The sequence below is a fragment of the Salvelinus fontinalis genome, unplaced genomic scaffold, assembly GCF_029448725.1.
Source record: "Salvelinus fontinalis isolate EN_2023a unplaced genomic scaffold, ASM2944872v1 scaffold_0056, whole genome shotgun sequence".
Lineage (NCBI taxonomy): Eukaryota > Metazoa > Chordata > Actinopteri > Salmoniformes > Salmonidae > Salvelinus > Salvelinus fontinalis.
This window is the reverse complement of record NW_026600265.1, coordinates 164,622-191,904: the sequence shown is the minus strand read 5'-3', so window position 1 is coordinate 191,904 and position 27,283 is coordinate 164,622. Positions and strand designations below refer to the sequence as shown.

The 27,283-nt window shown below is 45.3% G+C and overlaps 1 protein-coding gene across 1 annotated transcript in view; it reads right to left on the bottom strand.

Annotated features, from left to right (window-relative positions):
• The window catches only part of LOC129842612 (mast/stem cell growth factor receptor kita-like), a 62,038-nt gene extending 37,426 nt beyond the window's left edge, over positions 1 to 24,612 (bottom strand). Inside the window, exons 1-6 of the mRNA XM_055911239.1 lie at positions 24,229 to 24,612; positions 10,472 to 10,759; positions 9,865 to 10,149; positions 8,041 to 8,180; positions 6,634 to 6,802; positions 4,420 to 4,609 (exon numbers count right to left, since the gene is read on the bottom strand). Coding sequence (XP_055767214.1) covers positions 4,420 to 4,609; positions 6,634 to 6,802; positions 8,041 to 8,180; positions 9,865 to 10,149; positions 10,472 to 10,759; positions 24,229 to 24,283 — 1,127 coding nt within the window. The 5' untranslated portion in view covers positions 24,284 to 24,612. The remainder of the gene's footprint in view (positions 1 to 4,419; positions 4,610 to 6,633; positions 6,803 to 8,040; positions 8,181 to 9,864; positions 10,150 to 10,471; positions 10,760 to 24,228) is intronic.
• Positions 24,613 to 27,283: the final 2,671 nt, after the last annotated feature.

Here is a 27,283-nt window from a genome sequence, read left to right as displayed (position 1 = left end):
GTTCCATGTATCTAGTACCTGTATCTGTGTCGTTGGACAGTGATGTTCCATGTATCTAGTACCTGTATCTGTGTCGTTGGACAGTGATGTTCCATGTATCTAGTACCTGTATCTGTGTCATTGGACAGTGATGTTCCATGTATCTAGTACCTGTATCTAGTACCTGTATCTGTCTGTGGAGAGCTCCTGTATCTGAGTACCTGTATCTGTGTCGTTGGACAGTGATGTTCCATGTATCTAGTACCTGTATCTGTGTCGTTGGACAGTGATGTTCCATGTATCTAGTACCTGTATCTAGTACCTGTATCTGTGTCATTGGACAGTGATGTTCCATGTATCTAGTACCTGTATCTAGTACCTGTATCTAGTACCTGTATCTAGTACCTGTATCTGTGTCGTTGGACAGTGATGTTCCATGTATCTAGTACCTGTATCTAGTACCTGTATCTAGTACCTGTATCTAGTACCTGTATCTGTGTCGTTGGACAGTGATGTTCCATGTATCTAGTACCTGTATCTGTGTCGTTGGACAGTGATGTTCCATGTATCTAGTACCTGTATCTGTGTCATTGGACAGTGATGTTCCATGTATCTAGTACCTGTATCTGTGTCGTTGGACAGTGATGTTCCATGTATCTAGTACATGTATCTAGTACCTGTATCTAGTACCTGTATCTAGTACCTGTATCTAGTACCTGTATCTAGTACATGTATCTAGTACCTGTATCTGTGTCATTGGACAGTGATGTTCCATGTATCTAGTACATGTATCTAGTACCTGTATCTAGTACCTGTATCTAGTACCTGTATCTAGTACCTGTATCTAGTACATGTATCTAGTACCTGTATCTGTGTCGTTGGGCAGTGATGTTCCATGTATCTAGTACCTGTATCTAGTACCTGTATCTAGTACATGTATCTAGTACCTGTATCTGTGTCGTTGGACAGTGATGTTCCATGTGACTAGTACCTGTATCTGTGTCGTTGGACAGTGATGTTCCATGTATCTAGTACCTGTATCTGAGTACCTGTATCTGTGTCGTTGGACAGTGATGTTCCATGTATCTAGTACCTGTATCTGTGTCGTTGGACAGTGATGTTCCATGTATCTAGTACCTGTATCTGTGTCGTTGGATAGTGATGTTCCATGTATCTAGTACCTGTATCTAGTACCTGTATCTGTGTCGTTGGACAGTGATGTTCCATGTATCTAGTACCTGTATCTGTGTCGTTGGACAGTGATGTTCCATGTATCTAGTACCTGTATCTGTCTGTGGAGAGCTCCTGTATCTAGTACCTGTATCTAGTACCTGTATCTAGTACCTGTATCTGTGTCGTTGGACAGTGATGTTCCATGTGACTAGTACCTGTATCTATGTCGTTGGACAGTGATGTTCCATGTATCTAGTACCTGTATCTGTGTCGTTGGACAGTGATGTTCCATGTATCTAGTACCTGTATCTGTGTCGTTGGACAGTGATGTTCCATGTGACTAGTACCTGTATCTGAGTCGTTGGACAGTGATGTTCCATGTATCTAGTACCTGTATCTAGTACCTGTATCTAGTACCTGTATCTGTGTCGTTGGACAGTGATGTTCCATGTATCTAGTACCTGTATCTGTGTCGTTGGACAGTGATGTTCCATGTATCTAGTACCTGTATCTGTGTCGTTGGACAGTGATGTTCCATGTATCTAGTACCTGTATCTGTGTCGTTGGACAGTGATGTTCCATGTATCTAGTACCTGTATCTGTGTCGTTGGACAGTGATGTTCCATGTATCTAGTACCTGTATCTGTGTCGTTGGACAGTGATGTTCCATGTATCTAGTACCTGTATCTGTGTCGTTGGACAGTGATGTTCCATGTATCTAGTACCTGTATCTGTGTCGTTGGACAGTGATGTTCCATGTATCTAGTACCTGTATCTGTGTCGTTGGACAGTGATGTTCCATGTGACTAGTACCTGTATCTGTGTCGTTGGACAGTGATGTTCCATGTATCTAGTACCTGTATCTGTGTCGTTGGACAGTGATGTTCCATGTATCTAGTACCTGTATCTAGTACCTGTATCTAGTACCTGTATCTAGTACCTGTATTTGTGTCGTTGGACAGTGATGTTCCATGTATCTGAGTACCTGTATCTGTGTCGTTGGACAGTGATGTTCCATGTATCTAGTACATGTATCTGTGTCGTTGGACAGTGATGTTCCATGTATCTAGTACCTGTATCTGTGTCGTTGGACAGTGATGTTCCATGTATCTAGTACCTGTATCTGTGTCGTTGGACAGTGATGTTCCATGTATCTAGTACCTGTATCTGTGTCGTTGGACAGTGATGTTCCATGTATCTAGTACCTGTATCTGTGTCGTTGGACAGTGATGTTCCATGTATCTAGTACCTGTATCTGTGTCGTTGGACAGTGATGTTCCATGTATCTAGTACCTGTATCTGTGTCATTGGACAGTGATGTTCCATGTATCTAGTACCTGTATCTAGTACCTGTATCTGTCTGTGGAGAGCTCCTGTATCTGAGTACCTGTATCTGTGTCGTTGGACAGTGATGTTCCATGTATCTAGTACCTGTATCTGTGTCGTTGGACAGTGATGTTCCATGTATCTAGTACCTGTATCTAGTACCTCTATCTGTGTCGTTGGACAGTGATGTTCCATGTATCTAGTACCTGTATCTAGTACCTGTATCTAGTACCTGTATCTAGTACCTGTATCTGTGTCGTTGGACAGTGATGTTCCATGTATCTAGTACCTGTATCTGTGTCGTTGGACAGTGATGTTCCATGTATCTAGTACCTGTATCTGTGTCATTGGACAGTGATGTTCCATGTATCTAGTACCTGTATCTGTGTCGTTGGACAGTGATGTTCCATGTATCTAGTACCTGTATCTGTGTCGTTGGACAGTGATGTTCCATGTATCTAGTACATGTATCTAGTACCTGTATCTAGTACCTGTATCTAGTACCTGTATCTAGTACATGTATCTAGTACCTGTATCTGTGTCATTGGACAGTGATGTTCCATGTATCTAGTACATGTATCTAGTACCTGTATCTAGTACCTGTATCTAGTACCTGTATCTAGTACATGTATCTAGTACCTGTATCTGTGTCGTTGGGCAGTGATGTTCCATGTATCTAGTACCTGTATCTAGTACCTGTATCTAGTACATGTATCTAGTACCTGTATCTGTGTCGTTGGACAGTGATGTTCCATGTGACTAGTACCTGTATCTGTGTCGTTGGACAGTGATGTTCCATGTATCTAGTACCTGTATCTGAGTACCTGTATCTGTGTCGTTGGACAGTGATGTTCCATGTATCTAGTACCTGTATCTGTGTCGTTGGACAGTGATGTTCCATGTATCTAGTACCTGTATCTGAGTACCTGTATCTGTGTCGTTGGACAGTGATGTTCCATGTATCTAGTACCTGTATCTGTGTCGTTGGACAGTGATGTTCCATGTATCTAGTACCTGTATCTGTGTCGTTGGACAGTGATGTTCCATGTATCTAGTACCTGTATCTGTGTCGTTGGACAGTGATGTTCCATGTATCTAGTACCTGTATCTGAGTACCTGTATCTGTGTCGTTGGACAGTGATGTTCCATGTATCTAGTACCTGTATCTGTGTCGTTGGACAGTGATGTTCCATGTATCTAGTACCTGTATCTGAGTACCTGTATCTGTGTCGTTGGACAGTGATGTTCCATGTATCTAGTACCTGTATCTGAGTACCTGTATCTGTGTCGTTGGACAGTGATGTTCCATGTGACTAGTACCTGTATCTGTGTCGTTGGACAGTGATGTTCCATGTATCTAGTACCTGTATCTGAGTACCTGTATCTGTGTCGTTGGACAGTGATGTTCCATGTATCTAGTACCTGTATCTGTGTCGTTGGACAGTGATGTTCCATGTGACTAGTACCTGTATCTGTGTCGTTGGACAGTGATGTTCCATGTATCTAGTACCTGTATCTGAGTACCTGTATCTGTGTCGTTGGACAGTGATGTTCCATGTATCTAGTACCTGTATCTGTGTCGTTGGACAGTGATGTTCCATGTGACTAGTACCTGTATCTGTGTCGTTGGACAGTGATGTTCCATGTATCTAGTACCTGTATCTGTGTCGTTGGACAGTGATGTTCCATGTATCTAGTACCTGTATCTGTGTCGTTGGACAGTGATGTTCCATGTATCTAGTACCTGTATCTGTGTCGTTGGACAGTGATGTTCCATGTATCTAGTACCTGTATCTAGTACCTGTATCTGTGTCGTTGGACAGTGATGTTCCATGTGACTAGTACCTGTATCTGTGTCGTTGGACAGTGATGTTCCATGTATCTAGTACCTGTATCTAGTACCTGTATCTAGTACCTGTATCTAGTACCTGTATCTAGTACCTGTATCTGTGTCGTTGGACAGTGATGACGTGCTCCGTGGTGTTGTGGAGGGTCTTGCCGTTGTAAGCCCAGGACAGAGTGCCGGGTCTGGGGTAGGACTCCAACTCTACCCTGAGGCTTAGGCTCTCCCCTTCTCTGACAGCAGACTGGCTAGGCCGGGAGTCACCCAGCATACTGATGAAGCCTCGCTCTGGAGGGGGAACACACACAGGGTTAGACTCTCCCTCTCTGACAGGGTTAGACTCTCCCTCTCTGACAGGGTTAGACTCTCCCTCTCTCTGACAGGGTTAGACTCTCCCTCTCTGACTGGGTTAGACTCTCCCTCTCTCTGACAGGGTTAGACTCTCCCTCTCTCTGACAGGGTTAGACTCTCCCTCTCTCTGACAGGGTTAGACTCTCCCTCTCTCTGACAGGGTTAGACTCTCCCTCTCTGACAGGGTTAGACTCTCCCTCTCTCTGACAGGGTTAGACTCTCCCTCTCTGACAGGGTTAGACTCTCCCTCTCTCTGACAGGGTTAGACTCTCCCTCTCTCTGACAGGGTTAGACTCTCCCTCTCTCTGACAGGGTTAGACTCTCCCTCTCTCTGACAGGGTTAGACTCTCCCTCTCTGACAGGGTTAGACTCTCCCTCTCTCTGACAGGGTTAGACTCTCCCTCTCTGACAGGGTTAGACTCTCCCTCTCTCTGACAGGGTTAGACTCTCCCTCTCTGACAGGGTTAGACTCTCCCTCTCTGACAGGGTTAGACTCTCCCTCTCTGACAGGGTTAGACTCTCCCTCTCTCTGACAGGGTTAGACTCTCCCTCTCTCTGACAGGGTTAGACTCTCCCTCTCTCTGACAGGGTTAGACTCTCCCTCTCTGACAGGGTTAGACTCTCCCTCTCTCTGACAGGGTTAGACTCTCCCTCTCTCTGACAGGGTTAGACTCTCCCTCTCTCTGACAGGGTTAGACTCTCCCTCTCTCTGACAGGGTTAGACTCTCCCTCTCTCTGACAGGGTTAGACTCTCCCTCTCTCTGACAGGGTTAGACTCTCCCTCTCTCTGACAGGGTTAGACTCTCCCTCTCTGACAGGGTTAGACTCTCCCTCTCTCTGACAGGGTTAGACTCTCCCTCTCTCTGACAGGGTTAGACTCTCCCTCTCTCTGACAGGGTTAGACTCTCCCTCTCTGACAGGGTTAGACTCCCTCTGTCTGACAGGGTTAGACTCCCTCTGTCTGACAGGGTTAGACTCTCCCTCTCTCTGACAGGGTTAGACTCTCCCTCTCTGACAGGGTTAGACTCTCCCTCTCTCTGACAGGGTTAGACTCTCCCTCTCTGACAGGGTTAGACTCTCCCTCTCTCTGACAGGGTTAGACTCTCCCTCTCTCTGACAGGGTTAGACTCTCCCTCTCTGACAGGGTTAGACTCTCCCTCTCTGATAGGGTTAGACTCTCCCTCTCTGACAGGGTTAGACTCTCCCTCTCTGACAGGGTTAGACTCTCCCCCTCTCTGACAGGGTTAGACTCTCCCTCTCTGACAGGGTTAGACTCTCCCTCTCTGACAGGGTTAGACTCTCCCTCTCTCTGACAGGGTTAGACAGGGTTAAACAGGGTTAGACAGGGTTAGACTCTCCCTCTCTCTGACAGGGTTAGACAGGGTTAGACTCTCCCTCTCTCTGACAGGGTTAGACTCTCCCTCTCTGACAGGGTTAGACTCTCCCTCTCTCTGACAGGGTTAGACTCTCCCTCTCTCTGACAGGGTTAGACTCTCCCTCTCTGACAGGGTTAGACTCTCCCTCTCTGACAGGGTTAGACTCTCCCTCTCTCTGACAGGGTTAGACTCTCCCTCTCTCTGACAGGGTTAGACTCTCCCTCTCTCTGACAGGGTTAGACTCTCCCTCTCTGACAGGGTTAGACTCTCCCTCTCTGACAGGGTTAGACTCTCCCTCTCTGACAGGGTTAGACTCTCCCTCTCTGACAGGGTTAGACTCTCCCTCTCTGACAGGGTTAGACTCTCCCTCTCTGACAGGGTTAAACAGGGTTAGACTATCAACAGTTACAGTGTTATAGAGGTTAACAGATTCCATCATTGAGATTCTGTCTTTGCGAGACTCAAACACACACACACACACACACACACACACACACACACACACACACACACACACACACACACACACACACACACACACACACACACACACACACACACACACACACACACACACAAACTCACCACGGACATCCAGGTGCAGGGTATCGGCGGTGGCGCCCCTCTCGTTGTGGGCGTGGCACCGGTATGTCCCGGCGTCTGATTGGTTGACAGAGGTGATCCAGAGGGAGGCGGAGCGTTGGTAACCACGGGAACCAGCCAGGATGTGGGAGGTGTGGGCCTGGAAGGCTCGCTGCAGACAGGGGTCAGAGGTCAGGGGTCAGAGGTCAGGGGTTCACTATACTGGACTCTCAGGTGGGTCATGGGTAGTGTACTGGTAGAAGCAATAGAACACTGTGAATACTATTACGTTGTGGTACTATGTAACACCTATTACCTTTGATAAAGACGTGGGAGATAGAGAGAGAGACAGGGAGAGAGAGAGAGAGAAAGGGAGAGAGAGAGAGAGAAATGGAGAGAGAGAAAGGGAGAGAGAGAGACAGAAAGGGAGAGAGACGGAGAGAGACAGAGAGAAAGGGAGAGAGACAGAGAGAAAGGGAGAGAGACAGAGAGAAAGGGAGAGAGAGAGAGAGAAAGGGAGAGAGACAGAAAGGGAGAGAGACGGAGAGAGACAGAGAGAAAGGGAGAGAGACAGAGAGAAAGGGAGAGAGACAGAGAGAAAGGGAGAGAGAGAGAGAGAAAGGGAGAGAGACAGAGAGAGAAAGGGAGAGAGACAGAGAGAAAGGGAGAGAGACAGAGAGAGAGAGAAAGGGAGAGAGACAGAGAAAGGGAGAGAAAGGGAGAGAGAGAGAAAGGGAGAGAGAGAGAGAGAAAGGGAGAGAGAGAGAGAGAAAGGGAGAGAGAGAGAAAGGGAGAGAGACAGAGAGAAAGGGAGAGAGACAGAGAGAGAGAGAAAGGGAGAGAGAGAGAGAGAGAGAAAGGGAGAGAGAGAGAAAGGGAGAGAGAGAGAGAGAGAGAAAGGGAGAGAGACAGAGAGAATGGGAGAGAGACAGAGAGAAAGGGAGAGAGACAGAGAGAGAGAGAGAGAGAAAGAGAAAGAGAGAGAGAGAGAGAGAGAGAGAGAGAGAGAGAGAGAGAGAGAGTCAGTATGAAGCCAGTCTCACCGCTCCAACGGGGAAGAGACAGAGAGAGAGAGAGTCAGTATGAAGCCAGTCTCACCGCTCCAACGGGGAAGAGACAGAGTGAAAGAGACAGAGAGAGAGAGAGAGACAGAGAGAGAGAGAGAGAGAGAGATAGAGAGAGAAAGAGAGACAGAGAGACAGAGAGACAGAGAGAGAGAGAGAGTCAGTATGAAGCCAGTCTCACCGCTCCAACGGGGAAGAGACAGCAAGAGACAGAGTCAGTATGAAGCCAGTCTCACCGCTCCAACGGGGAAGAGACAGCAAGAGACAGAGTCAGTATGAAGCCAGTCTCACCGCTCCAACGGGGAAGAGACAGAGAGAGAGAGAGTCAGTATGAAGCCAGTCTCACCGCTCCAACGGGGAAGTCCCACTTAATGCTGAAGTCAGGGTTGAGGTTGGAGGAGCTGCAGGTGATCTCAAACTGCTCTCCTCTCCTCAGGATCACCCTCTGTCTCTGGGACAGACTGATGACTGGAGGCTGTTCAGGGACTGGGTGGCCAGAGGGAGAGGGGGGGTGGATGTAAACATACAGTATGTCAGACAGGACCCTGTTTGGAGCTGGACCACAACTAACTGTTAACATAGAGTTACTTAGAGGTGGTCCATGTCTAACTGTTAACATAGAGTCACATAGAGGTGGTCCATGTCTAACTGTTAACATAGAGTCACATAGAGGTGGTCCAAGTCTAACTGTTAACATAGAGTCACATAGAGGTGGTCCAAGTCTAACTGTTAACATAGAGTCACATAGAGGTGGTCCAAGTCTAACTGTTAACATAGAGTCACATAGAGGTGGTCCAAGTCTAACTGTTAACATAGAGTCACTTAGAGGTGGACCAAGTCTAACTGTTAACATAGAGTCACATAGAGGTGGTCCAAGTCTAACTGTTAACATAGAGTTACTTAGAGGTGGTCCAAGTCTAACTGTTAACATAGAGTCACTTAGAGGTGGTCCAAGTCTAACTGTTAACATAGAGGTGGACCATGTCTAACTGTTAACATAGAGTTACGTAGAGGTGGTTCATGTCTAACTGTTAACATAGAGTCACATAGAGGTGGTCCATGTCTAACTGTTAACATAGAGTCACATAGAGGTGGTCCAAGTCTAACTGTTAACATAGAGTCACATAGAGGTGGTCCATGTCTAACTGTTAACATAGAGTCACATAGAGGTGGTCCAAGTCTAACTGTTAACATAGAGTCACATAGAGGTGGTCCATGTCTAACTGTTAACATAGAGTCACTTAGAGGTGGACCAAGTCTAACTGTTAACATAGAGTCACATAGAGGTGGTCCAAGTCTAACTGTTAACATAGAGGTGGACCATGTCTAACTGTTAACATAGAGTTACGTAGAGGTGGTTCATGTCTAACTGTTAACATAGAGTTACGTAGAGGTGGTTCATGTCTAACTGTTAACATAGAGTCACATAGAGGTGGTCCATGTCTAACTGTTAACATAGAGTCACATAGAGGTGGTCCATGTCTAACTGTTAACATAGAGTCACATAGAGGTGGTCCATGTCTAACTGTTAACATAGAGTCACATAGGGGTGGTTCATGTTTAACTGTTAACATAGAGTCACATAGAGGTGGTCCATGTTTAACTGTTAACATAGAGTCACATAGAGGTGGTCCATGTCTAACTGTTAACATAGAGTCACATAGGGGTGGTTCATGTCTAACTGTTAACATAGAGTCACATAGAGGTGGTCCATGTCTAACTGTTAACATAAAGTCACATAGAGGTGGTCCATGTTTAACTGTTAACATAGAGGTGGTCCATGTCTAACTGTTAACATAGAGGTGGTCCATGTCTACCTGTTAACATAGAGTCACATAGAGGTGGTCCATGTCTAACTGTTAACATAGAGTCACATAGAGGTGGTCCATGTCTAACTGTTAACATAGAGTCACATAGAGGTGGTCCATGTCTAACTGTTAACATAGAGTCACATAGAGGTGGTCCATGTCTAACTGTTAACATAGAGTCATATAGAGGTGGTCCATGTCTAACTGTTAACATAGAGTCACATAGAGGTGATTTGCAAATACGAGTATGCTGCCTGGAGATCTCTCTCTTTTCCCCCTCTCTATTTCTCTCCCTACATCCATCCCTCGAGCATCTCCTTTCTCTCTCTCGTCCCCTTCCCTCTCCCCCTCTCATCTCTCACCTAGCCGTACGTCCACAGTATACTGGCTCGACCTCACGGTGACACCTGCCAGCTCGCCCAAGCATACGTAGCAACCATCGTACTCCTTCCTGGCGTTGCCGACGATGACGCCGCGCTGGGGGTCGTAGTGGTAACGGAGGTCGGAGGGTAAAGGTTGTAAGTCACAGGTCTGTAAGGTCACGAGGGTCACATCAGGGTCGGTGACCAGGCATGGTAAAGTCAGGTTCTCCCCGATGCGGACCAGAATGCCGTTCACCATAGAACGCTGAAATGGACTCTTGGGGTCTGGGGGAGGGAGGGAGAAACGAGGAGATAGGATAGGAGAGAGAGAGAGAGAGTTTGGGTTAGGTAGGAAAACAGAAGAGATGGAGAGATTGGGTTTATGCAAGACAACATAGGGAAGGGAGGGAGGGCGATACATATGCTCACAGATACACACAGAGAGAGAGAGAGAGACACAGAGAGAGAGATAGACACAGAGAGAGACACAGAGAGAGACAGAGAGACAGAGAGAGACAGAGACAGAGAGAGAGACAGAGAGAGAGAGAGAGAGAAAAGCCTACATAGACACAGTCATAGATAAACACACACAACACACACCTCTCACCTTTCACAAAGACGTAGATGGAGGAGTGTTCCTTGGTGTTGTTGTTGATACAGGCGTATCGTCCCATGTGATATCCCTGGGCAGACTGCACCCGAACAAACACTACCCCTCCTCCCTCCTCTACCTCCCCCTCCAGCCGCCTGCCCCTCTCTCTCTGCCACCTCACCCCCCCTGAGACAACAGTGGACGGAGCGTTGGTGTTGTTGTCATGGCAGCGGAGTTCCAGAGCCCCGCCTTTCGGAACCACCAGGTGAGGTCCGCTGGGGAAGATGACGGGATTGGACCAACCTGTTGAACACACGGAACACGCCCATATATGGTCAACAGTAGACTAGGCTGTACTGACTGTGTGTTTAGGCTTGTGTTCGAGCCCAGCACTGTGAGAACACACGGAACACGCCCATATATGGTCAACAGTAGACTAAGCTGTACTGACTGTGTGTTTAGGCTTGTGTTCGAGCCCAGCACTGTGAGAACACAACACACTTGAATCAACAATGACACTTACATTTAGACCATAGAAAGTTGATTTAGGTGTGTTAGAGCAGGGCTAGGACAAAAACCTGCACACAGAAAAGGTAGCATAGTAGCATAGAGTAGAAGGGAGAAGAAACATGTCATCCAAGGAGATTCTTTAGACAGTCGTGGTTCAGTCTAGTAACAGACTGGTGTAACAGACTGGTGTAACAGTGGACAGTCATGGTTCAGTCTAGTAACAGACTGGTGTAACAGACTGGTGTAACAGTGGACAGTCATGGTTCAGTCTAGTAACAGACTGGTGTAACAGACTGGTGTAACAGTGGACAGTCATGGTTCAGTCTAGTAACAGACTGGTGTAACAGACTGGTGTAACAGTGGACAGTCATGGTTCAGTCTAGTAACAGACTGGTGTAACAGTGGACAGTCGTGGTTCGGTCTAGTAACAGACTGGTGTAACAGACTGGTGTAACAGTGGACAGTCATGGTTCAGTCTAGTAACAGACTGGTGTAACAGTGGACAGTCATGGCTCAGTCTAGTAACAGACTGGTGTAACAGACTGGTGTAACAGTGGACAGTCATGGTTCAGTCTAGTAACAGACTGGTGTAACAGACTGGTGTAACAGTGGACAGTCATGGTTCAGTCTAGTAACAGACTGGTGTAACAGTGGACAGTCGTGGTTCAGTCTAGTAACAGACTGGTGTAACAGTGGACAGTCGTGGTTCAGTCTATTAACAGACTGGTGTAACAGACTGGTGTAACAGTGGACAGTCATGGTTCAGTCTAGTAACAGACTGGTGTAACAGACTGGTGTAACAGACTGGTGTAACAGTGGACAGTCATGGTTCAGTCTAGTAACAGACTGGTGTAACAGTGGACAGTCATGGCTCAGTCTAGTAACAGACTGGTGTAACAGACTGGTGTAACAGTGGACAGTCATGGTTCAGTCTAGTAACAGACTGGTGTAACAGACTGGTGTAACAGTGGACAGTCATGGTTCAGTCTAGTAACAGACTGGTGTAACAGACTGGTGTAACAGTGGACAGTCATGGTTCAGTCCAGTAACAGACTGGTGTAACAGACTGGTGTAACAGTGGACAGTCATGGTTCAGTCTAGTAACAGACTGGTGTAACAGTGGACAGTCGTGGTTCAGTCTAGTAACAGACTGGTGTAACAGACTGGTGTAACAGACTGGTGTAACAGTGGACAGTCATGGATCAGTCTAGTAACAGACTGGTGTAACAGACTGGTGTAACAGTGGACAGTCATGGTTCAGTCTAGTAACAGACTGGTGTAACAGTGGACAGTCATGGTTCAGTCTAGTAACAGACTGGTGTAACAGACTGGTGTAACAGTGGACAGTCATGGTTCAGTCTAGTAACAGACTGGTGTAACAGACTGGTGTAACAGACTGGTGTAACAGACTGGTGTAACAGACTGGTGTAACAGTGGACAGTCGTGGTTCAGTCTAGTAACAGACTGGTGTAACAGTGGACAGTCATGGTTCGGTCTAGTAACAGACTGGTGTAACAGACTGGTGTAACAGTGGACAGTCATGGTTCAGTCTAGTAACAGACTAGTGTAACAGACTGGTGTAACAGTGGACAGTCATGGTTCAGTCTAGTAACAGACTGGTGTAACAGACTGGTGTAACAGTGGACAGTCGTGGTTCAGTCTAGTAACAGACTGGTGTAACAGACTGGTGTAACAGTGGACAGTCGTGGTTCAGTCTAGTAACAGACTGGTGTAACAGACTGGTGTAACAGTGGACAGTCATGGTTCAGTCTAGTAACAGACTGGTGTAACAGACTGGTGTAACAGTGGACAGTCGTGGTTCAGTCTAGTAACAGACTGGTGTAACAGACTGGTGTAACAGACTGGTGTAACAGTGGACAGTCGTGGTTCAGTCTAGTAACAGACTGGTGTAACAGACTGGTGTAACAGTGGACAGTCGTGGTTCAGTCTAGTAACAGACTGGTGTAACAGACTGGTGTAACAGTGGACAGTCATGGTTCAGTCTAGTAACAGACTGGTGTAACAGACTGGTGTAACAGACTGGTGTAACAGTGGACAGTCATGGTTCAGTCTAGTAACAGACTGGTGTAACAGACTGGTGTAACAGTGGACAGTCATGGTTCAGTCTAGTAACAGACTGGTGTAACAGTGGACAGTCATGGTTCAGTCTAGTAACAGACTGGTGTAACAGACTGGTGTAACAGTGGACAGTCATGGTTCAGTCTAGTAACAGACTGGTGTAACAGTGGACAGTCATGGATCAGTCTAGTAGCAGACTGGTGTAACAGACTGGTGTAACAGTGGACAGTCATGGTTCAGTCTAGTAACAGACTGGTGTAACAATGGACAGTCATGGTGCAGTCTAGTAACAGACTGGTGTAACAGTGGACAGTCATGGATCAGTCTAGTAACAGGCTGGTGTAACAGACTGGTGTAACAGTGGACAGTCATGGTTCAGTCTAGTAACAGACTGGTGTAACAGACTGGTGTAACAGACTGGTGTAACAGCGGACAGTCGTGGTTCAGTCTAGTAACAGACTGGTGTAACAGACTGGTGTAACAGTGGACAGTCTTGGTTCAGTCTAGTAACAGACTGGTGTAACAGACTGGTGTAACAGACTGGTGTAACAGTGGACAGTCATAGTTCAGTCTAATAACAGACTGGTGTAACAGACTGGTGTAACAGTGGACAGTCTTGGTTCAGTCTAGTAACAGACTGGTGTAACAGACTGGTGTAACAGTGGACAGTCTTGGTTCAGTCTAGTAACAGACTGGTGTAACAGACTGGTGTAACAGTGGACAGTCATAGTTCAGTCTAGTAACAGACTGGTGTAACAGACTGGTGTAACAGACTGGTGTAACAGTGGACAGTCTTGGTTCAGTCTAGTAACAGACTGGTGTAACAGACTGGTGTAACAGTGGACAGTCTTGGTTCAGTCTAGTAACAGACTGGTGTAACAGACTGGTGTAACAGTGGACAGTCTTGGTTCAGTCTAGTAACAGACTGGTGTAACAGACTGGTGTAACAGTGGACAGTCTTGGTTCAGTCTAGTAACAGACTGGTGTAACAGACTGGTGTAACAGTGGACAGTCATAGTTCAGTCTAGTAACAGACTGGTGTAACAGACTGGTGTAACAGTGGACAGTCTTGGTTCAGTCTAGTAACAGACTGGTGTAACAGACTGGTGTAACAGTGGACAGTCTTGGTTCAGTCTAGTAACAGACTGGTGTAACAGTGGACAGTCTTGGTTCAGTCTAGTAACAGACTGGTGTAACAGACTGGTGTAACAGTGGACAGTCATGGTTCAGTCTAGTAACAGACTGGTGTAACAGACTGGTGTAACAGACTGGTGTAACAGACTGGTGTAAAAGTGGACAGTCTTGGTTCAGTCTAGTAACAGACTGGTGTAACAGACTGGTGTAACAGACTGGTGTAACAGACTGGTGTAACAGTGGACAGTCATGGTTCAGTCTAGTAACAGACTGGTGTAACAGTGGTTCTCTTCCTTCAATGAGTGCAGCTTTAACAGGCCTACATCAATCTGGCTGACGGTTTAATCATCCAACAGGGAGAATTAGGACCAACGTCTGGTTATGACCTAATAAAACCCAAACAGCTCATCATTATCCATAACAGACAAATAAGGACATTAACGAGGTCAATCAGCCAATCAGCCAATCAGTAGGCTTCTAGAGGAGGTTGTCATTTTGGTCAGACGTTGTCATTTTGGTCAGAAAAGTGTTTTTTCCCTTTGTGTTCCTATTGGCCCTGGTCTAAAGTAGTGCACTACATAGGGAATAGGGTGCCAACTCTGGTCAAAAGTAGTGCACCACATAGGGAATAGGGTGCTACCTCTGGTCTAAAGTAGTGCACTATATAGGGAATAGGGTGCCACCTCTGGTCTAAAGTAGTGCACTACATAGGGAATAAGGTGCCAACTCTGGTCAAAAGTAGTGCACTACACAGGGAATAGGGTGCCAACTCTGGTCAAAAGTAGTGCACTACACAGGGAATAGGGTGCCAACTCTGGTCAAAAGTAGTGCACTACATAGGGAATAGGGTGCCAACTCTGGTCAAAAGTAGTGCACTACATAGGGAATAGGGTGCCAACTCTGGTCAAAAGTAGTGCACTACACAGGGAATAGGGTGCAATTTGGGACGGAGACTGTGTTTTTCAGTTCTGAAGATTGACACGTGATTTGCATAGCCTGGCAGCCAATCAATAGACTTCTGGAGGAGAGAAACAACAACATGTGGGTCATGAAGTTGTTTTGTTCCCCCTAGAGTTCAGATTCACAGCCTGTCAGCGTCCTCAACGGCACCCTATTCCCCTATGGGCCCTGGTAATAAAAAGTAGTGCACTAAATAGGGAATAGTGTGCCAACACTCGTCAAAAGTAGTGCAGTAAAAATGGAACAGTGTGCCAACCCTGGTCAAAAGTAGTGCACTAAATATGGAATAGGGTGCCAACCCTGGTCAGAAGCAGTGCACTAAATATGTAATAGGGTGCCATTTGGAACAAAGCCCTAGCCTTCTGAAGATCGACACATGATTTGCCTGGCAGGTTTTCCACCAACATGATCTTCATGTGACCGTTAGTGCCCCCCGGGCCGTCAGTCCACGGCTGCATCCCAAATGGAACCCTATTCCCTATATAGTGCACTACTTTAGACCAGGGTTGGTGCCCTATTCACTATGTAGTGCACTACTTTAGACCAGGGTTGGTGCCCTATTCCCTATGTAGTGCACTACTTTAGACCAGGGCCCATAGGGGAATAGGATGTCATTTGGAACACGGCCGTCTGACGAGCAGAGACCTGTCTAGTGCACTACAGAGACCTGTCTAGGGAAGGGAAGGTTAACTACAGAGACCTGTCTAGTGCACTACAGAGACCTGTCTAGGGAAGGGAAGGTTAACTACAGACACCTGTCTAGGGAAGGGAAGGTTAACTACAGACACCTGTCTAGGGAAGGGAAGGTTAACTACAGTGACCTGTAGTTCACTACAGAGACCTGTCTAGGGCACTACAGAGACCTGTCTAGGGAAGGGAAGGTTAACTACAGACACCTGTCTAGGGAAGGGAAGGTTAACTACAGTGACCTGTCTAGTGCACTACAGAGACCTGTCTAGTGCACTACAGAGACCTGTCTAGTGAAGGGAAGGTTAACTACAGAGACCTGTCTAGTGCACTACAGAGACCTGTCTAGTTCACTACAGAGACCTGTCTAGGGAAGGGAAGGTTAACTACAGAGACCTGTCTAGTGCACTACAGAGACCTGTCTAGTGCACTACAGAGACCTGTCTAGGGCACTACAGAGACCTGTCTAGGGAAGGGAAGGTTAACTACAGAGACCTGTCTAGGGAAGGGAAGGTTAACTACAGAGACCTGTCTAGTGCACTACAGAGACCTGTCTAGTGAAGGGAAGGTTAACTACAGAGACCTGTCTAGGGCACTACAGAGACCTGTCTAGTGCACTACAGAGACCTGTCTAGTGCACTACAGAGACCTGTCTAGGGCACTACAGAGACCTGTCTAGTGCACTACAGAGACCTGTCTAGGGAAGGGAAGGTTAACTACAGAGACCTGTCTAGGGAAGGGAAGGTTAACTACAGAGACCTGTCTAGTGCACTACAGAGACCTGTCTAGTGCACTACAGAGACCTGTCTAGTGAAGGGAAGGTTAACTACAGAGACCTGTCTAGGGCACTACAGAGACCTGTCTAGTGCACTACAGAGACCTGTCTAGGGCACTACAGAGACCTGTCTAGGGAAGGGAAGGTTAACTACAGAGACCTGTCTAGGGAAGGGAAGGTTAACTACAGAGACCTGTCTAGGGCACTACAGAGACCTGTCTAGTGCACTACAGAGACCTGTCTAGGGCACTACAGAGACCTGTCTAGGGAAGGGAAGGTTAACTACAGAGACCTGTCTAGTGCACTACAGAGACCTGTCTAGTGCACTACAGAGACCTGTCTAGTGCACTACAGAGACCTGTCTAGGGCACTACAGAGACCTGTCTAGTGCACTACAGAGACCTGTCTAGGGAAGGGAAGGTTAACTACAGAGACCTGTCTAGTGCACTACAGAGACCTGTCTAGGGCACTACAGAGACCTGTCTAGGGAAGGGAAGGTTAACTACAGAGACCTGTAGTTCACTACAGAGACCTGTCTAGGGAAGGGAAGGTTAACTACAGAGACCTGTCTAGGGCACTACAGAGACCTGTCTAGGGCACTACAGAGACCTGTCTAGGGAAGGGAAGGTTAACTACAGAGACCTGTAGTGCACTACAGAGACCTGTCTAGGGAAGGGAAGGTTAACTACAGAGACCTGTCTAGGGAAGGGAAGGTTAACTACAGAGACCTGTCTAGGGCACTACAGAGACCTGTCTAGTGCACTACAGAGACCTGTCTAGGGAAGGGAAGGTTAACTACAGAGACCTGTCTAGTGCACTACAGAGACCTGTCTAGTGCACTATAGAGACCTGTCTTGTGCACTACAGAGACCTGTCTAGGGAAGGGAAGGTTAACTACAGAGACCTGTCTAGGGCACTACAGAGACCTGTCTAGGGCACTACAGAGACCTGTCTAGGGAAGGGAAGGTTAACTACAGAGACCTGTAGTGCACTACAGAGACCTGTCTAGGGAAGGGAAGGTTAAGGGGGGCAGTTTAGCGCACAATAAACACAATTATGAGAAATGTGGAATTGTTGACACGGCTATGATCCTAAAGACCCGATATAATCCTGATAATAAGTGTTAATCATTAGCGTGGGGGATGGGGAGGGGATCAGTTTAGAGAAATGTGGAATTGTTTAAAAGACTATGATCTTTACTGTAAAACAGATATAAATAACATAATCACTATAACAGTTATCGTTTAAGCTTAGCCTAACAATATCATTTTCCCATCACAAAGACGTATCGGCAGGTAGCCTAGCGGTTAGAGCGTAGAGGAGGCAGGTAGCCTAGCGGTTAGAGCGTAGAGGAGGCAGGTAGCCTAGCGGTTAGAGCGTAGAGGAGGCAGGTAGCCTAGCGGTTAGAGCGTAGAGGAGGCAGGTAGCCTAGTGGTTAGAGCGTAGAGGAGGCAGGTAGCCTAGCGGTTAACGCGTAGAGGAGGCAGGTAGCCTAGCGGTTAGAGCGTAGAGGAGGCAGGTAGCCTAGCGGTTAGAGCGTAGAGGAGGCAGGTAGCCTAGTGGTTAGAGCGTTGGGCCTGTAACCGAAAGGTTGCTGGATCGAATCCCTGCTCTGACAAGGTTAAACATCGGTCAGCAGCATCAGATCTGGGAGAAGCCTAGTTACAGCGACTAAATGGTTAAGTGGAATTTGACTGCCGTTATGATTTGTAACCGCTGGTGTGGCGGTAACAGCTTTACACACACACACACACACACACACACACACACACACACACAGACACACACACACACAGACACACACACACACAGCTGTAGCCTTTTCGTGGGAAAATCCCGGATGCGACCAACTACCCTGTTATGCAAATACATAGTCAGCATCTCCAATTGGCACCCTATTCCCTAGTTAGTGCACTACTTTTAACCAGGGTCCATAGATTTCTGGTCAAAAGTAGTGCACTAAATAGGGAATTGGGTGCCACTTCTACTAGTTTGACTCTGGGCTTGAAGGAACAGGTTGAAGATGATAGATTACAATACCGTTAGAGCTTTATGTAAACAACACTATGGGGCATACATACGTGTGTGTGTGTGTGTGTGTGTGTTTGTGTGTGTGTGTGTGTGTGTGTGTGTGTGTGTGTGTGTGTGTGTGTGTGTGTGTGTGTGTGTGTGTGTGTGTGTGTGTGTGTGTGTGTGTGTGTGTGTGTGTGTTGGGGAGCATTTCTCCTTTGCCAAGATAATCCATCCACCTGACCGGTGTGGCATATCAAGAAGCTGATTAAACAGCATGATCACTACACAGGTGCACCTTGTGCTGGGGGACAATAAAAGGCCACTAAAATGTGAAGTTTTGTCACAACACAATGCAACAGATGTCTCAAGTTTTCAGGGAGCGTGCATTTGGCATGCTGACTGCAGGAATGTGCACCAGAGCTGTTGCCAAAGGATTTTATGTTCATTTCTCTACCATAAGCCACCTCCAACATCATTTTAGAGAATTTGGCAGTACGTCCAACCGGCCTCACAACCGCAGACAGCGTGTATGGCATTGCGTGGGCGAGTGGTTTGCTGATGTCAACGTTGTGAACAGAGTGCCCCATGGTGGTGGTGGGGTTATGCTATGGGCAGGCATAAATTACAGACAACGAACACAATTGCATTTTATCTATGGCAATTTGAATGCACAGAGATACCGTGACGAGATCCTGAGGCCCATTGTCGTGCCATTCATCCGCTGCCATCACCACGTTTCAGCATGATAATGTACGGCCCCATGTCGCAAGGATCTGTTCCAGTTCCTGCCAATATCCAGCACCTTCACACAGCCATTGAAGAGGAGTGCAGACAACCTTCCACTGGCCACAATCAACAGTCTGATCAACTTTATGCGAAGGAGATGAGTCACGCTGCATGAGGCAAATGGTGGTCACCCCTACCTTTTTTTTAAAGGTATTTTAATTTTATTTTTTACCTTTATTTAACTAGGCAAGTCAGTTAAGAACAAATTCTTATTTTCAATGACGGCCTAGGAACAGTGGGTTAACTACCTTGTTCAGGGGCAGAGCAACATATTTGTACTTTGTCAGCTCGGGGGATTCAATCTTGCAACCTTTCAGTTACTAGTCCAACGCTCTAACCACTAGGCTACGCTGCCGCCCCAATCTGTGACCAACAGATTCAAATCTGTATTCCCAGTCATGTGAAATCCATAGATTAGGGCCTAATGAATGTATTTCAGTTGACTGATTTCCTTATATGAACTGTAACTCAGTAAAATCTCTGAAATTGTTTCATGTTGCGTTTATATTTTTGTTCAGTATAGTTGTATCTTGCAAAAGTATTCATCCCCCTTGGCGTTTTTCCCGATTTTGTTGCATTACAATCTGTAATTGAAATTGATTTCTGTTTGGATTTCATGTAATGGACACAAACAAAACAGTCCAAATTGGTGAAATGAAATGAAAAAAACTGCATCTTTCAGAAAATTCAAAAAAATGTAAAACCAGAAAGTGGTGTGTGCATCTGTATTCACCCCCTTTGCTATGAAGCCCCTACATCAGATCTGGTGCAACCAATTACCTTCAGAAGTCACATAATTAGTTAAATAAAGTCCACCTGTGTGCAATCTAAGTGTCACATGATCTGTCACATGATCTCAGTATATATACACCTGTTCTGAAAGGCCCCAGAGTCTGCAACACCACCAAGCAAGGGGCACCACCAAGCAAGTGGCACCATGAAGACCAAGGAGCTCTCCAAACAGGTCAGGGACAAAGTTTTGGAGAAGTACAGCTCAGGGTTGGATTATTAAAAAAATATCAGAAACTTTGAACATCCCAAGGAGCACCATTAAATCCATTATTAAAAAATTGAAAGAATATGACACCACAACAAACCTGCCAAGAGAGGGCCGCCCACCAAAACTCACGGACCAGGCAAGGAGGGCATTAATCAGAGAGAGGCAACAAAGAGACCAAAGATAACCCTGAAGGAGCTGAATGGAGATCGGAGCATCTGTCCATAGGACCACTTTAAAAAACTGTACACTCCACAGAGCTTGGCTTTAAGGAAGAGTGGCCAGAAAAAAGGCCATTGCTTAAAGAAAAAAATAAGCAAACACGTTTGGTGTTGTCCAAAAGGCATGTGGGAGACTCCCCAAACATATGGAAGAAGGTACTCTGGTCAGATGAGACTAAAATGGAGCTTTTTGGCCATCAAGGAAAACGCTATGTCTGGCACAAACCCAACACCTCTCATCTCCCGAGAACGCCATCCGCAGCATCATGCTGTGGGGAGGTTTTTCATCGGCAGGGCCTGGGCTACTGGTCAGAATTGAAGGAATGATGGATGGCGCTAAATACAGGGAAATTCTTGAGGGGAAACCTGTTTCAGTCTTCCAGAAATTTGAGACTGGGACAGAGGTTCACCTTCCAGCAGAACAATAACCCTAAGCCTACTGCTAAAGCGACACTTGAGTGGTTTAAGGGGAAACATTTAAATGTCTTGGAATGGCCTAGTCAAAGCCCAGACTTCAATCTAATTGAGAATCTGTGGTATGACCTAAAGATTGCTGTACACCAGTGGAACCCATCCATCTTGAAGGAGCTGGAGCAGTTTTGCCTTGAAGAATGGGCAAAAATCCCAGTAGCTAGATGTGCCAAACTAATAGAGACATACCCCAAGAGACTTGCAGCTGTAATTGCTGCAAAAGGTGGCTATACAAAGTATTGACTTTAATGCACGCTCAAGTTTTCAGTTTTTTTGTCTTATTTCTTGTTCATTTCACATTAAAAAAATATCTTGCATCTTCATGGTGGTAGGCATGTAGTGTAAATCAAATGATACAAACCTTCCGCAAAAAATTTATTTTAATTCCAGGTTGGAAGGCAACAAAATAGGAAAAATGCCAAGGGGGGTGAATACTTTCGCAAGCCACTGTAGGTAACTGGTTCCACACAGAATGTTGTTTGTTTACTCTACTTCCCGGTCAAAGTGTTCCCTGACCTTAACATGGTGGAGCAATAAGATGGGAATGTCATGAACCAAGAGGTTGTAGGTTCAAATCTCAGAGGAGGACATGTTAAATAATAAAGGAACATGCACAAATGATGTATGTGTCAAATATGTAAGTTGAAACATTGTATGTTAAAAAGCACTGTGTGTGTGTTCCACAGCCTTTATTGGGTAAGATATTGCTAATTGAATGAACATATGAGACAGGTTGAGCAAATACATTATTTTAAGTTGACTGAATTTTGTGCGTTAAGTTAAGTTTGGGCCAAATAAATTGTTTTAGTGAAAGTAACACTTGGACTGAAAAGTTGAGTAAACAATAATAAACAGTCTGTGCAACCAGTTAATTAATAATAATTAGTTGAAACAACTAGATTTGTGGGTGTCTTTTTTAACAGTGTATAGGTTTACAGCACACCTAACACGAGGTGAGAGAAACGATGAGGGAACCAAAAAAAATGGATTACGTAACCATGGAAATGGAAATAGAGAATCCACTATAGCTCTCTCTGTCCCTCTCTCTCTGTCTCTCTCTCTCTGTCTCTCTCTCTGTCTCTCTCTCTGTCTCTCTGTCTCTGTCTCTCTGTCTCTCTCTCTCTCTGTCTCTCTCTCTCTCTGTCTCTCTCTCTCTCTCTGTCTCTCTCTCTCTGTCTCTCTCTCTCTCTCTGTCTCTCTCTGTCTCTCTCTGTCTCTCTCTCTCTCTCTCTCTCTGTCTCTCTCTCTCTGTCTCTCTCTCTGTCTCTCTCTCTCTGTCTCTCTCTCTCTCTCTGTCTCTCTCTCTCTCTCTCTCTCTAAGTGAGGATCACAACTGTGACTGCGCGTGTGTGTCTGCCTGTCTAAGCTGTGTGGTTAATAAACAGGGGCTTATTGCATCAGATCAGCTTATTCTGCATCTGGAGTAGCCTGGTAATACCAATGTAAACAACATGGGCCTAACTTCCAGACATGTTTAGCCTAACTGCTGCCACATGTTATGCGTGGAAGCCAACATATGTTGCTAAAATGTATGAATATTTCATTGGATAGACATAACAATGTGTGTGTGTGTGTGTGTGTGTGTGTGTGTGTGTGTGTGTGTGTGTGTGTGTGTGTGTGTGTGTGTTACCATGCATAACAAAACAGTGGAATAGCCTAATAAGCTAAAATGTCCAAGATGATGCTATAAAATACAGTACATGGAAACCCATTGAGGCTCATGAAGCTCCCGATGAACAATACTCGCGATGAAAAGTTATTGTGCTGACGTTGCTTCCAGAGGCAGTTTGGAAATCTGTAGTGAGTGTTGCAACCCGAGGACAAACCGTTTTTACGAGCTACGCGCTTCAGCACTCAGCGGTCCCGTTCTGTGAGCTCGTGTGGCCTACCACTTCACAGCTGAGACGTTGTTGCTCCTAGACTTTTCCACTTCACAATAACAGCACTTACAGTTGACCGGGGGGAGCTCTAGCAGAGCAGAAATTTTATGAACTGACTAGTTGGAAAGGTGGCATCCTATGACGGTGCCACGTTGAAAGCCACCGATCTCTTCAGTAAGGCCATTCTACTGCCAATGTTTGTCTATGGAGATTGCATGGCTGTGTGCTCGATTTGATACACCTGTCAGCAACGTGGTGGAAATAGCCCGATCCACACATTTTAAGGGGTGTCCACATACCTTTGTATGTATGTTGTATAATCAACCATAGGATATAGGATAAACCATAACATAACCATACACGCTATATATAAACCATAACATAACCATACACGCTATATATAAACCATAACATAACCATACACGCTATATATAAACCATAACATAACCATACACGCTATATATAAACCATAACATAACCATATACGCTATATATAAACCATAACATAACCATATACGCTATATATAAACCATAACATAACCATATTCACTATATATACACCATAACATAACCATACACGCTATATATAAACCATAACATAACCATATTCACTATATATACACCATAACATAACCATACACGCTATATATAAACCATAACATAGGCTATATATAAACCATAACATACGCTATATATAAACCATAACATAACCATATACGCTATATATAAACCATAACATAACCATACACGCTATATATAAACCATAACATAACCACATACACTATATATAAACCATAACATAACCATATACGCTATATATAAACCATAACATAACCATACACGCTATATATAAACCATAACATAACCATACACGCTATATATAAACCATAACATAACCATACACGCTATATATAAACCATAACATAACCATACACGCTATATATAAACCATAACATAACCATATTCACTATATATAAACCACAACATAACCATACACGCTATATATAAACCATAACATAACCATACACGCTATATATAAACCATAACATAACCATACACGCTATATATAAACCATAACATAACCATATTCACTATATATAAACCACAACATAACCATACACGCTATAAATAAACCATAACATAACCATACACGCTATATATAAACCATAACATAACCATACACGCTATATATAAACCACAACCAAAACCTAAAGCAGTAAAACCACCATAAACAGCACATGAAAAACGTGGCGACTCACCTGTCAGCGGAAACAACAGTAACTGCATGATAATTAGAATCCAGTTGTCTCTCATGATTAGCTGTGTTATTAACGCTACCCCATGCGTCTGGACTTGTATTTGTCTAAAGTTGTCGTCTCTACCAGTGAACTGCGTAGCGGGTCTCTATCGCTGAGGTACGGTCCCTATCTAACTGAAGGAGGAACGCTACTGATTCGATTCTCTCAAGGGGCTGATACGACACTCCGATGGATTTGAATGTTCCTTAAAGAGCCAGTACACCTTTTCCGCTGTACTCTTCTCCTCCTCTCCTCTTGTCTTCATCTCCTCTAGCAGTATACCGCTCCGATCCGTTCCGCATCGCGAGCCAGTCTGGACCACGGCCAGTGCGCAAGCCAGTCTGGACCACGGCCAGTGCGCAAGCCAGTCTGGACCACGGCCAGTGCGCGGCTGAGTCGTTATTACTGGAAGAACCACTCTTGTCTCCAAAGTCACGTTGACAGTTTTTCTAAATAAATAGCGCCTCGTCAGAAAATGAATTCCCGCAGGATGAATCTGCGATTTTTAAAGTAGCGTTCACACTTTGAATGATCACCCCTGGACACTGACAGTGAAGAGGGTGTTTTTGGCGTCTGCAGTCTACTGCGTCTCTGTCTGTCTGTCCATCTGTCTGTCCTTCTGTCTCTCTCTCTCTCTCTCTCTCTCTCTCTCTCTCTGCTTGTCTCTGTCTGTCTCTCTCTCTCGCTCTCTTTCTTTCTACCTCTATCTGTCACTCACTGTCTGTCTGTCTGTCTCTCTTTCTCTCTATCTATCTGTCTCTCTGTCTGTCTCTCTCTGTCTGTCTGTCTCTCTCTGCTTGTCTGTGCTTGTCTCTGTCTGTCTGTCTCTCTCTGCGTCTGTCTGTCTGTCTGTCTGTCTGTCTGTCTGTCTGTCTGTCTGTCTGTGCTTGTGTCTGTCTGTCTGTCTGTCTGTCTGTCTGTCTGTCTGTCTGTCTGTCTGTCTGTCTGTCTGTCTCTCTCTGTCAGTGGTAGGCTAATGGTGGTAGTGATGCAGCTATGGTTTGTTATTCACTTGGTTTCAGGTCACCTTCTCTAATCAATATTGTGTTAGATGATTCAGATGATTACTCATCATCATGCTGTGGTTATAAACATTCAGACAGGGTGTGTGGGTGTGTGTGTCTGTGTGTGTGTGTGTGTGTGTGTGTGTGTGTGTCTGTGTGTGTGTGTGTCTGTGGGTGTGTGTGTCTGTGTGGGTGTGTGTGTGTGTGTGTGTGTGTGTGTGTGTGTGTGTGTCTGTGTGTGTGTGTGTCTGTGGGTGTGTGTGTCTGTGTGTGTGTGTGTGTGTGTGTGTGTGTGTGTGTGTGTGTGTGTGTGTGTGTGTGTGTGTGTGTCTGTGTCTGTGTGTGTGTGTGTGTGTGTGTGTGTGTGTGTGGTGTGTGTGTGTGTGTGTGTGTGTGTGTGGTGTGTCTCACTAGAGCTCCAGGGTGTTAACAGACTATTTACACTGGTAGGCTTTGTGCTGTATCTTAACACATCTCCCTCACATGACTGGTACAGCTCTAGTCTTATGGTTCTTCATTTAAAAACTCCCTTATTCTCACTGGTAGACACAGTATTTAATATAAAACTCCCTTATTCCCACTGGGACACACAGTATTTAATATAAAACTCCCTTATTCTCACTGGGACACAGTATTTAATATACAACTCCCTTATTCTCACTGGGACACACAGTATTTAATATAAAACTCCCTTATTCTCACTGGGACACAGTATTTAATATAAAACTCCCTTATTCTCACTGAGACACACAGTATTTAATATAAAACTCCCTTATTCTCACTGAGACACACAGTATTTAATATAAAACTCCCTTATTCTCACTGAGACACACAGTATTTAATATAAAACTCCCTTATTCTCAATGGGACACACAGTATTTAATATAAAACTCCCTTATTCTCACTGAGACACACAGTATTTAATATAAAACTCCCTTATTCTCACTGAGACACACAGTATTTAATATAAAACTCCCTTATTCTCACTGGGACACACAGTATTTAATATAAAACTCCCTTATTCTCACTGAGACACACAGTATTTAATATAAAACTCCCTTATTCTCACTGAGACACACAGTATTTAATATAAAACTCCCTTATTCTCACTGAGACACACAGTATTTAATATAAAACTCCCTTATTCTCACTGGGACACACAGTATTTAATATAAAACTCCCTTATTCTCACTGGGACACACAGTATTTAATATAAAACTCCCTTATTCTCACTGGGACACAGTATTTAATATAAGAAAGTATTTAATATAAAACAGTATTTTCAAAAAATATCTTCAATAGGGGGTGAATGTCTCATTGTTAGACTATTGGTTCCTGTTGTCTCATTGTTAGACTATTGGTACATGTTGTCTCATTGTTAGACTGTTGGTACCTGTTGTCTCATTGTTAGACTATTGGTACCTGTTGTCTCACTGTTAGACTGTTGGTACCTGTTGTCTCATTGTTAGACTATTGGTACCTGTTGTCTCATTGTTAGACTATTGGTACATTTTGTCTCATTGTTAGACTGTTGGTACCTGTTGTCTCATTGTTAGACTATTGGTACCTGTTGTCTCATTGTTAGACTAGTGGTACATGTTGTCTCATTGTTAGACTATTAGTACCTGTTGTTATGGAGTTGGGGGGGGGGGGTTGTTCTGTACAGGGTATAGATCTTTGCCCTATTAGTACCTGTTGTTATGGAGTTGGGGGGGGGGGGGGGGGGGGGTTGTTCTGTGCAGGGTATAGATCTGTGCCCTGTTAGTACCTGTTGTTATGGAGTTGGGGGGGGGGTGGGGTTGTTCTGTACAGGGTATAGATCTGTGCCCTATTAGTACCTGTTGTTATGGAGTTGGGGGGGGGGGGGGTTGTTCTGTACAGGGTATAGATCTGTGCCCTATTAGTACCTGTTGTTATGGAGTTGGGGGGGGGGGGTGGGGTTGTTCTGTACAGGGTATAGATCTGTGCCGTATTGGCAACATCTACTCGGAGTTGAAGGCTGAGACAGGGGT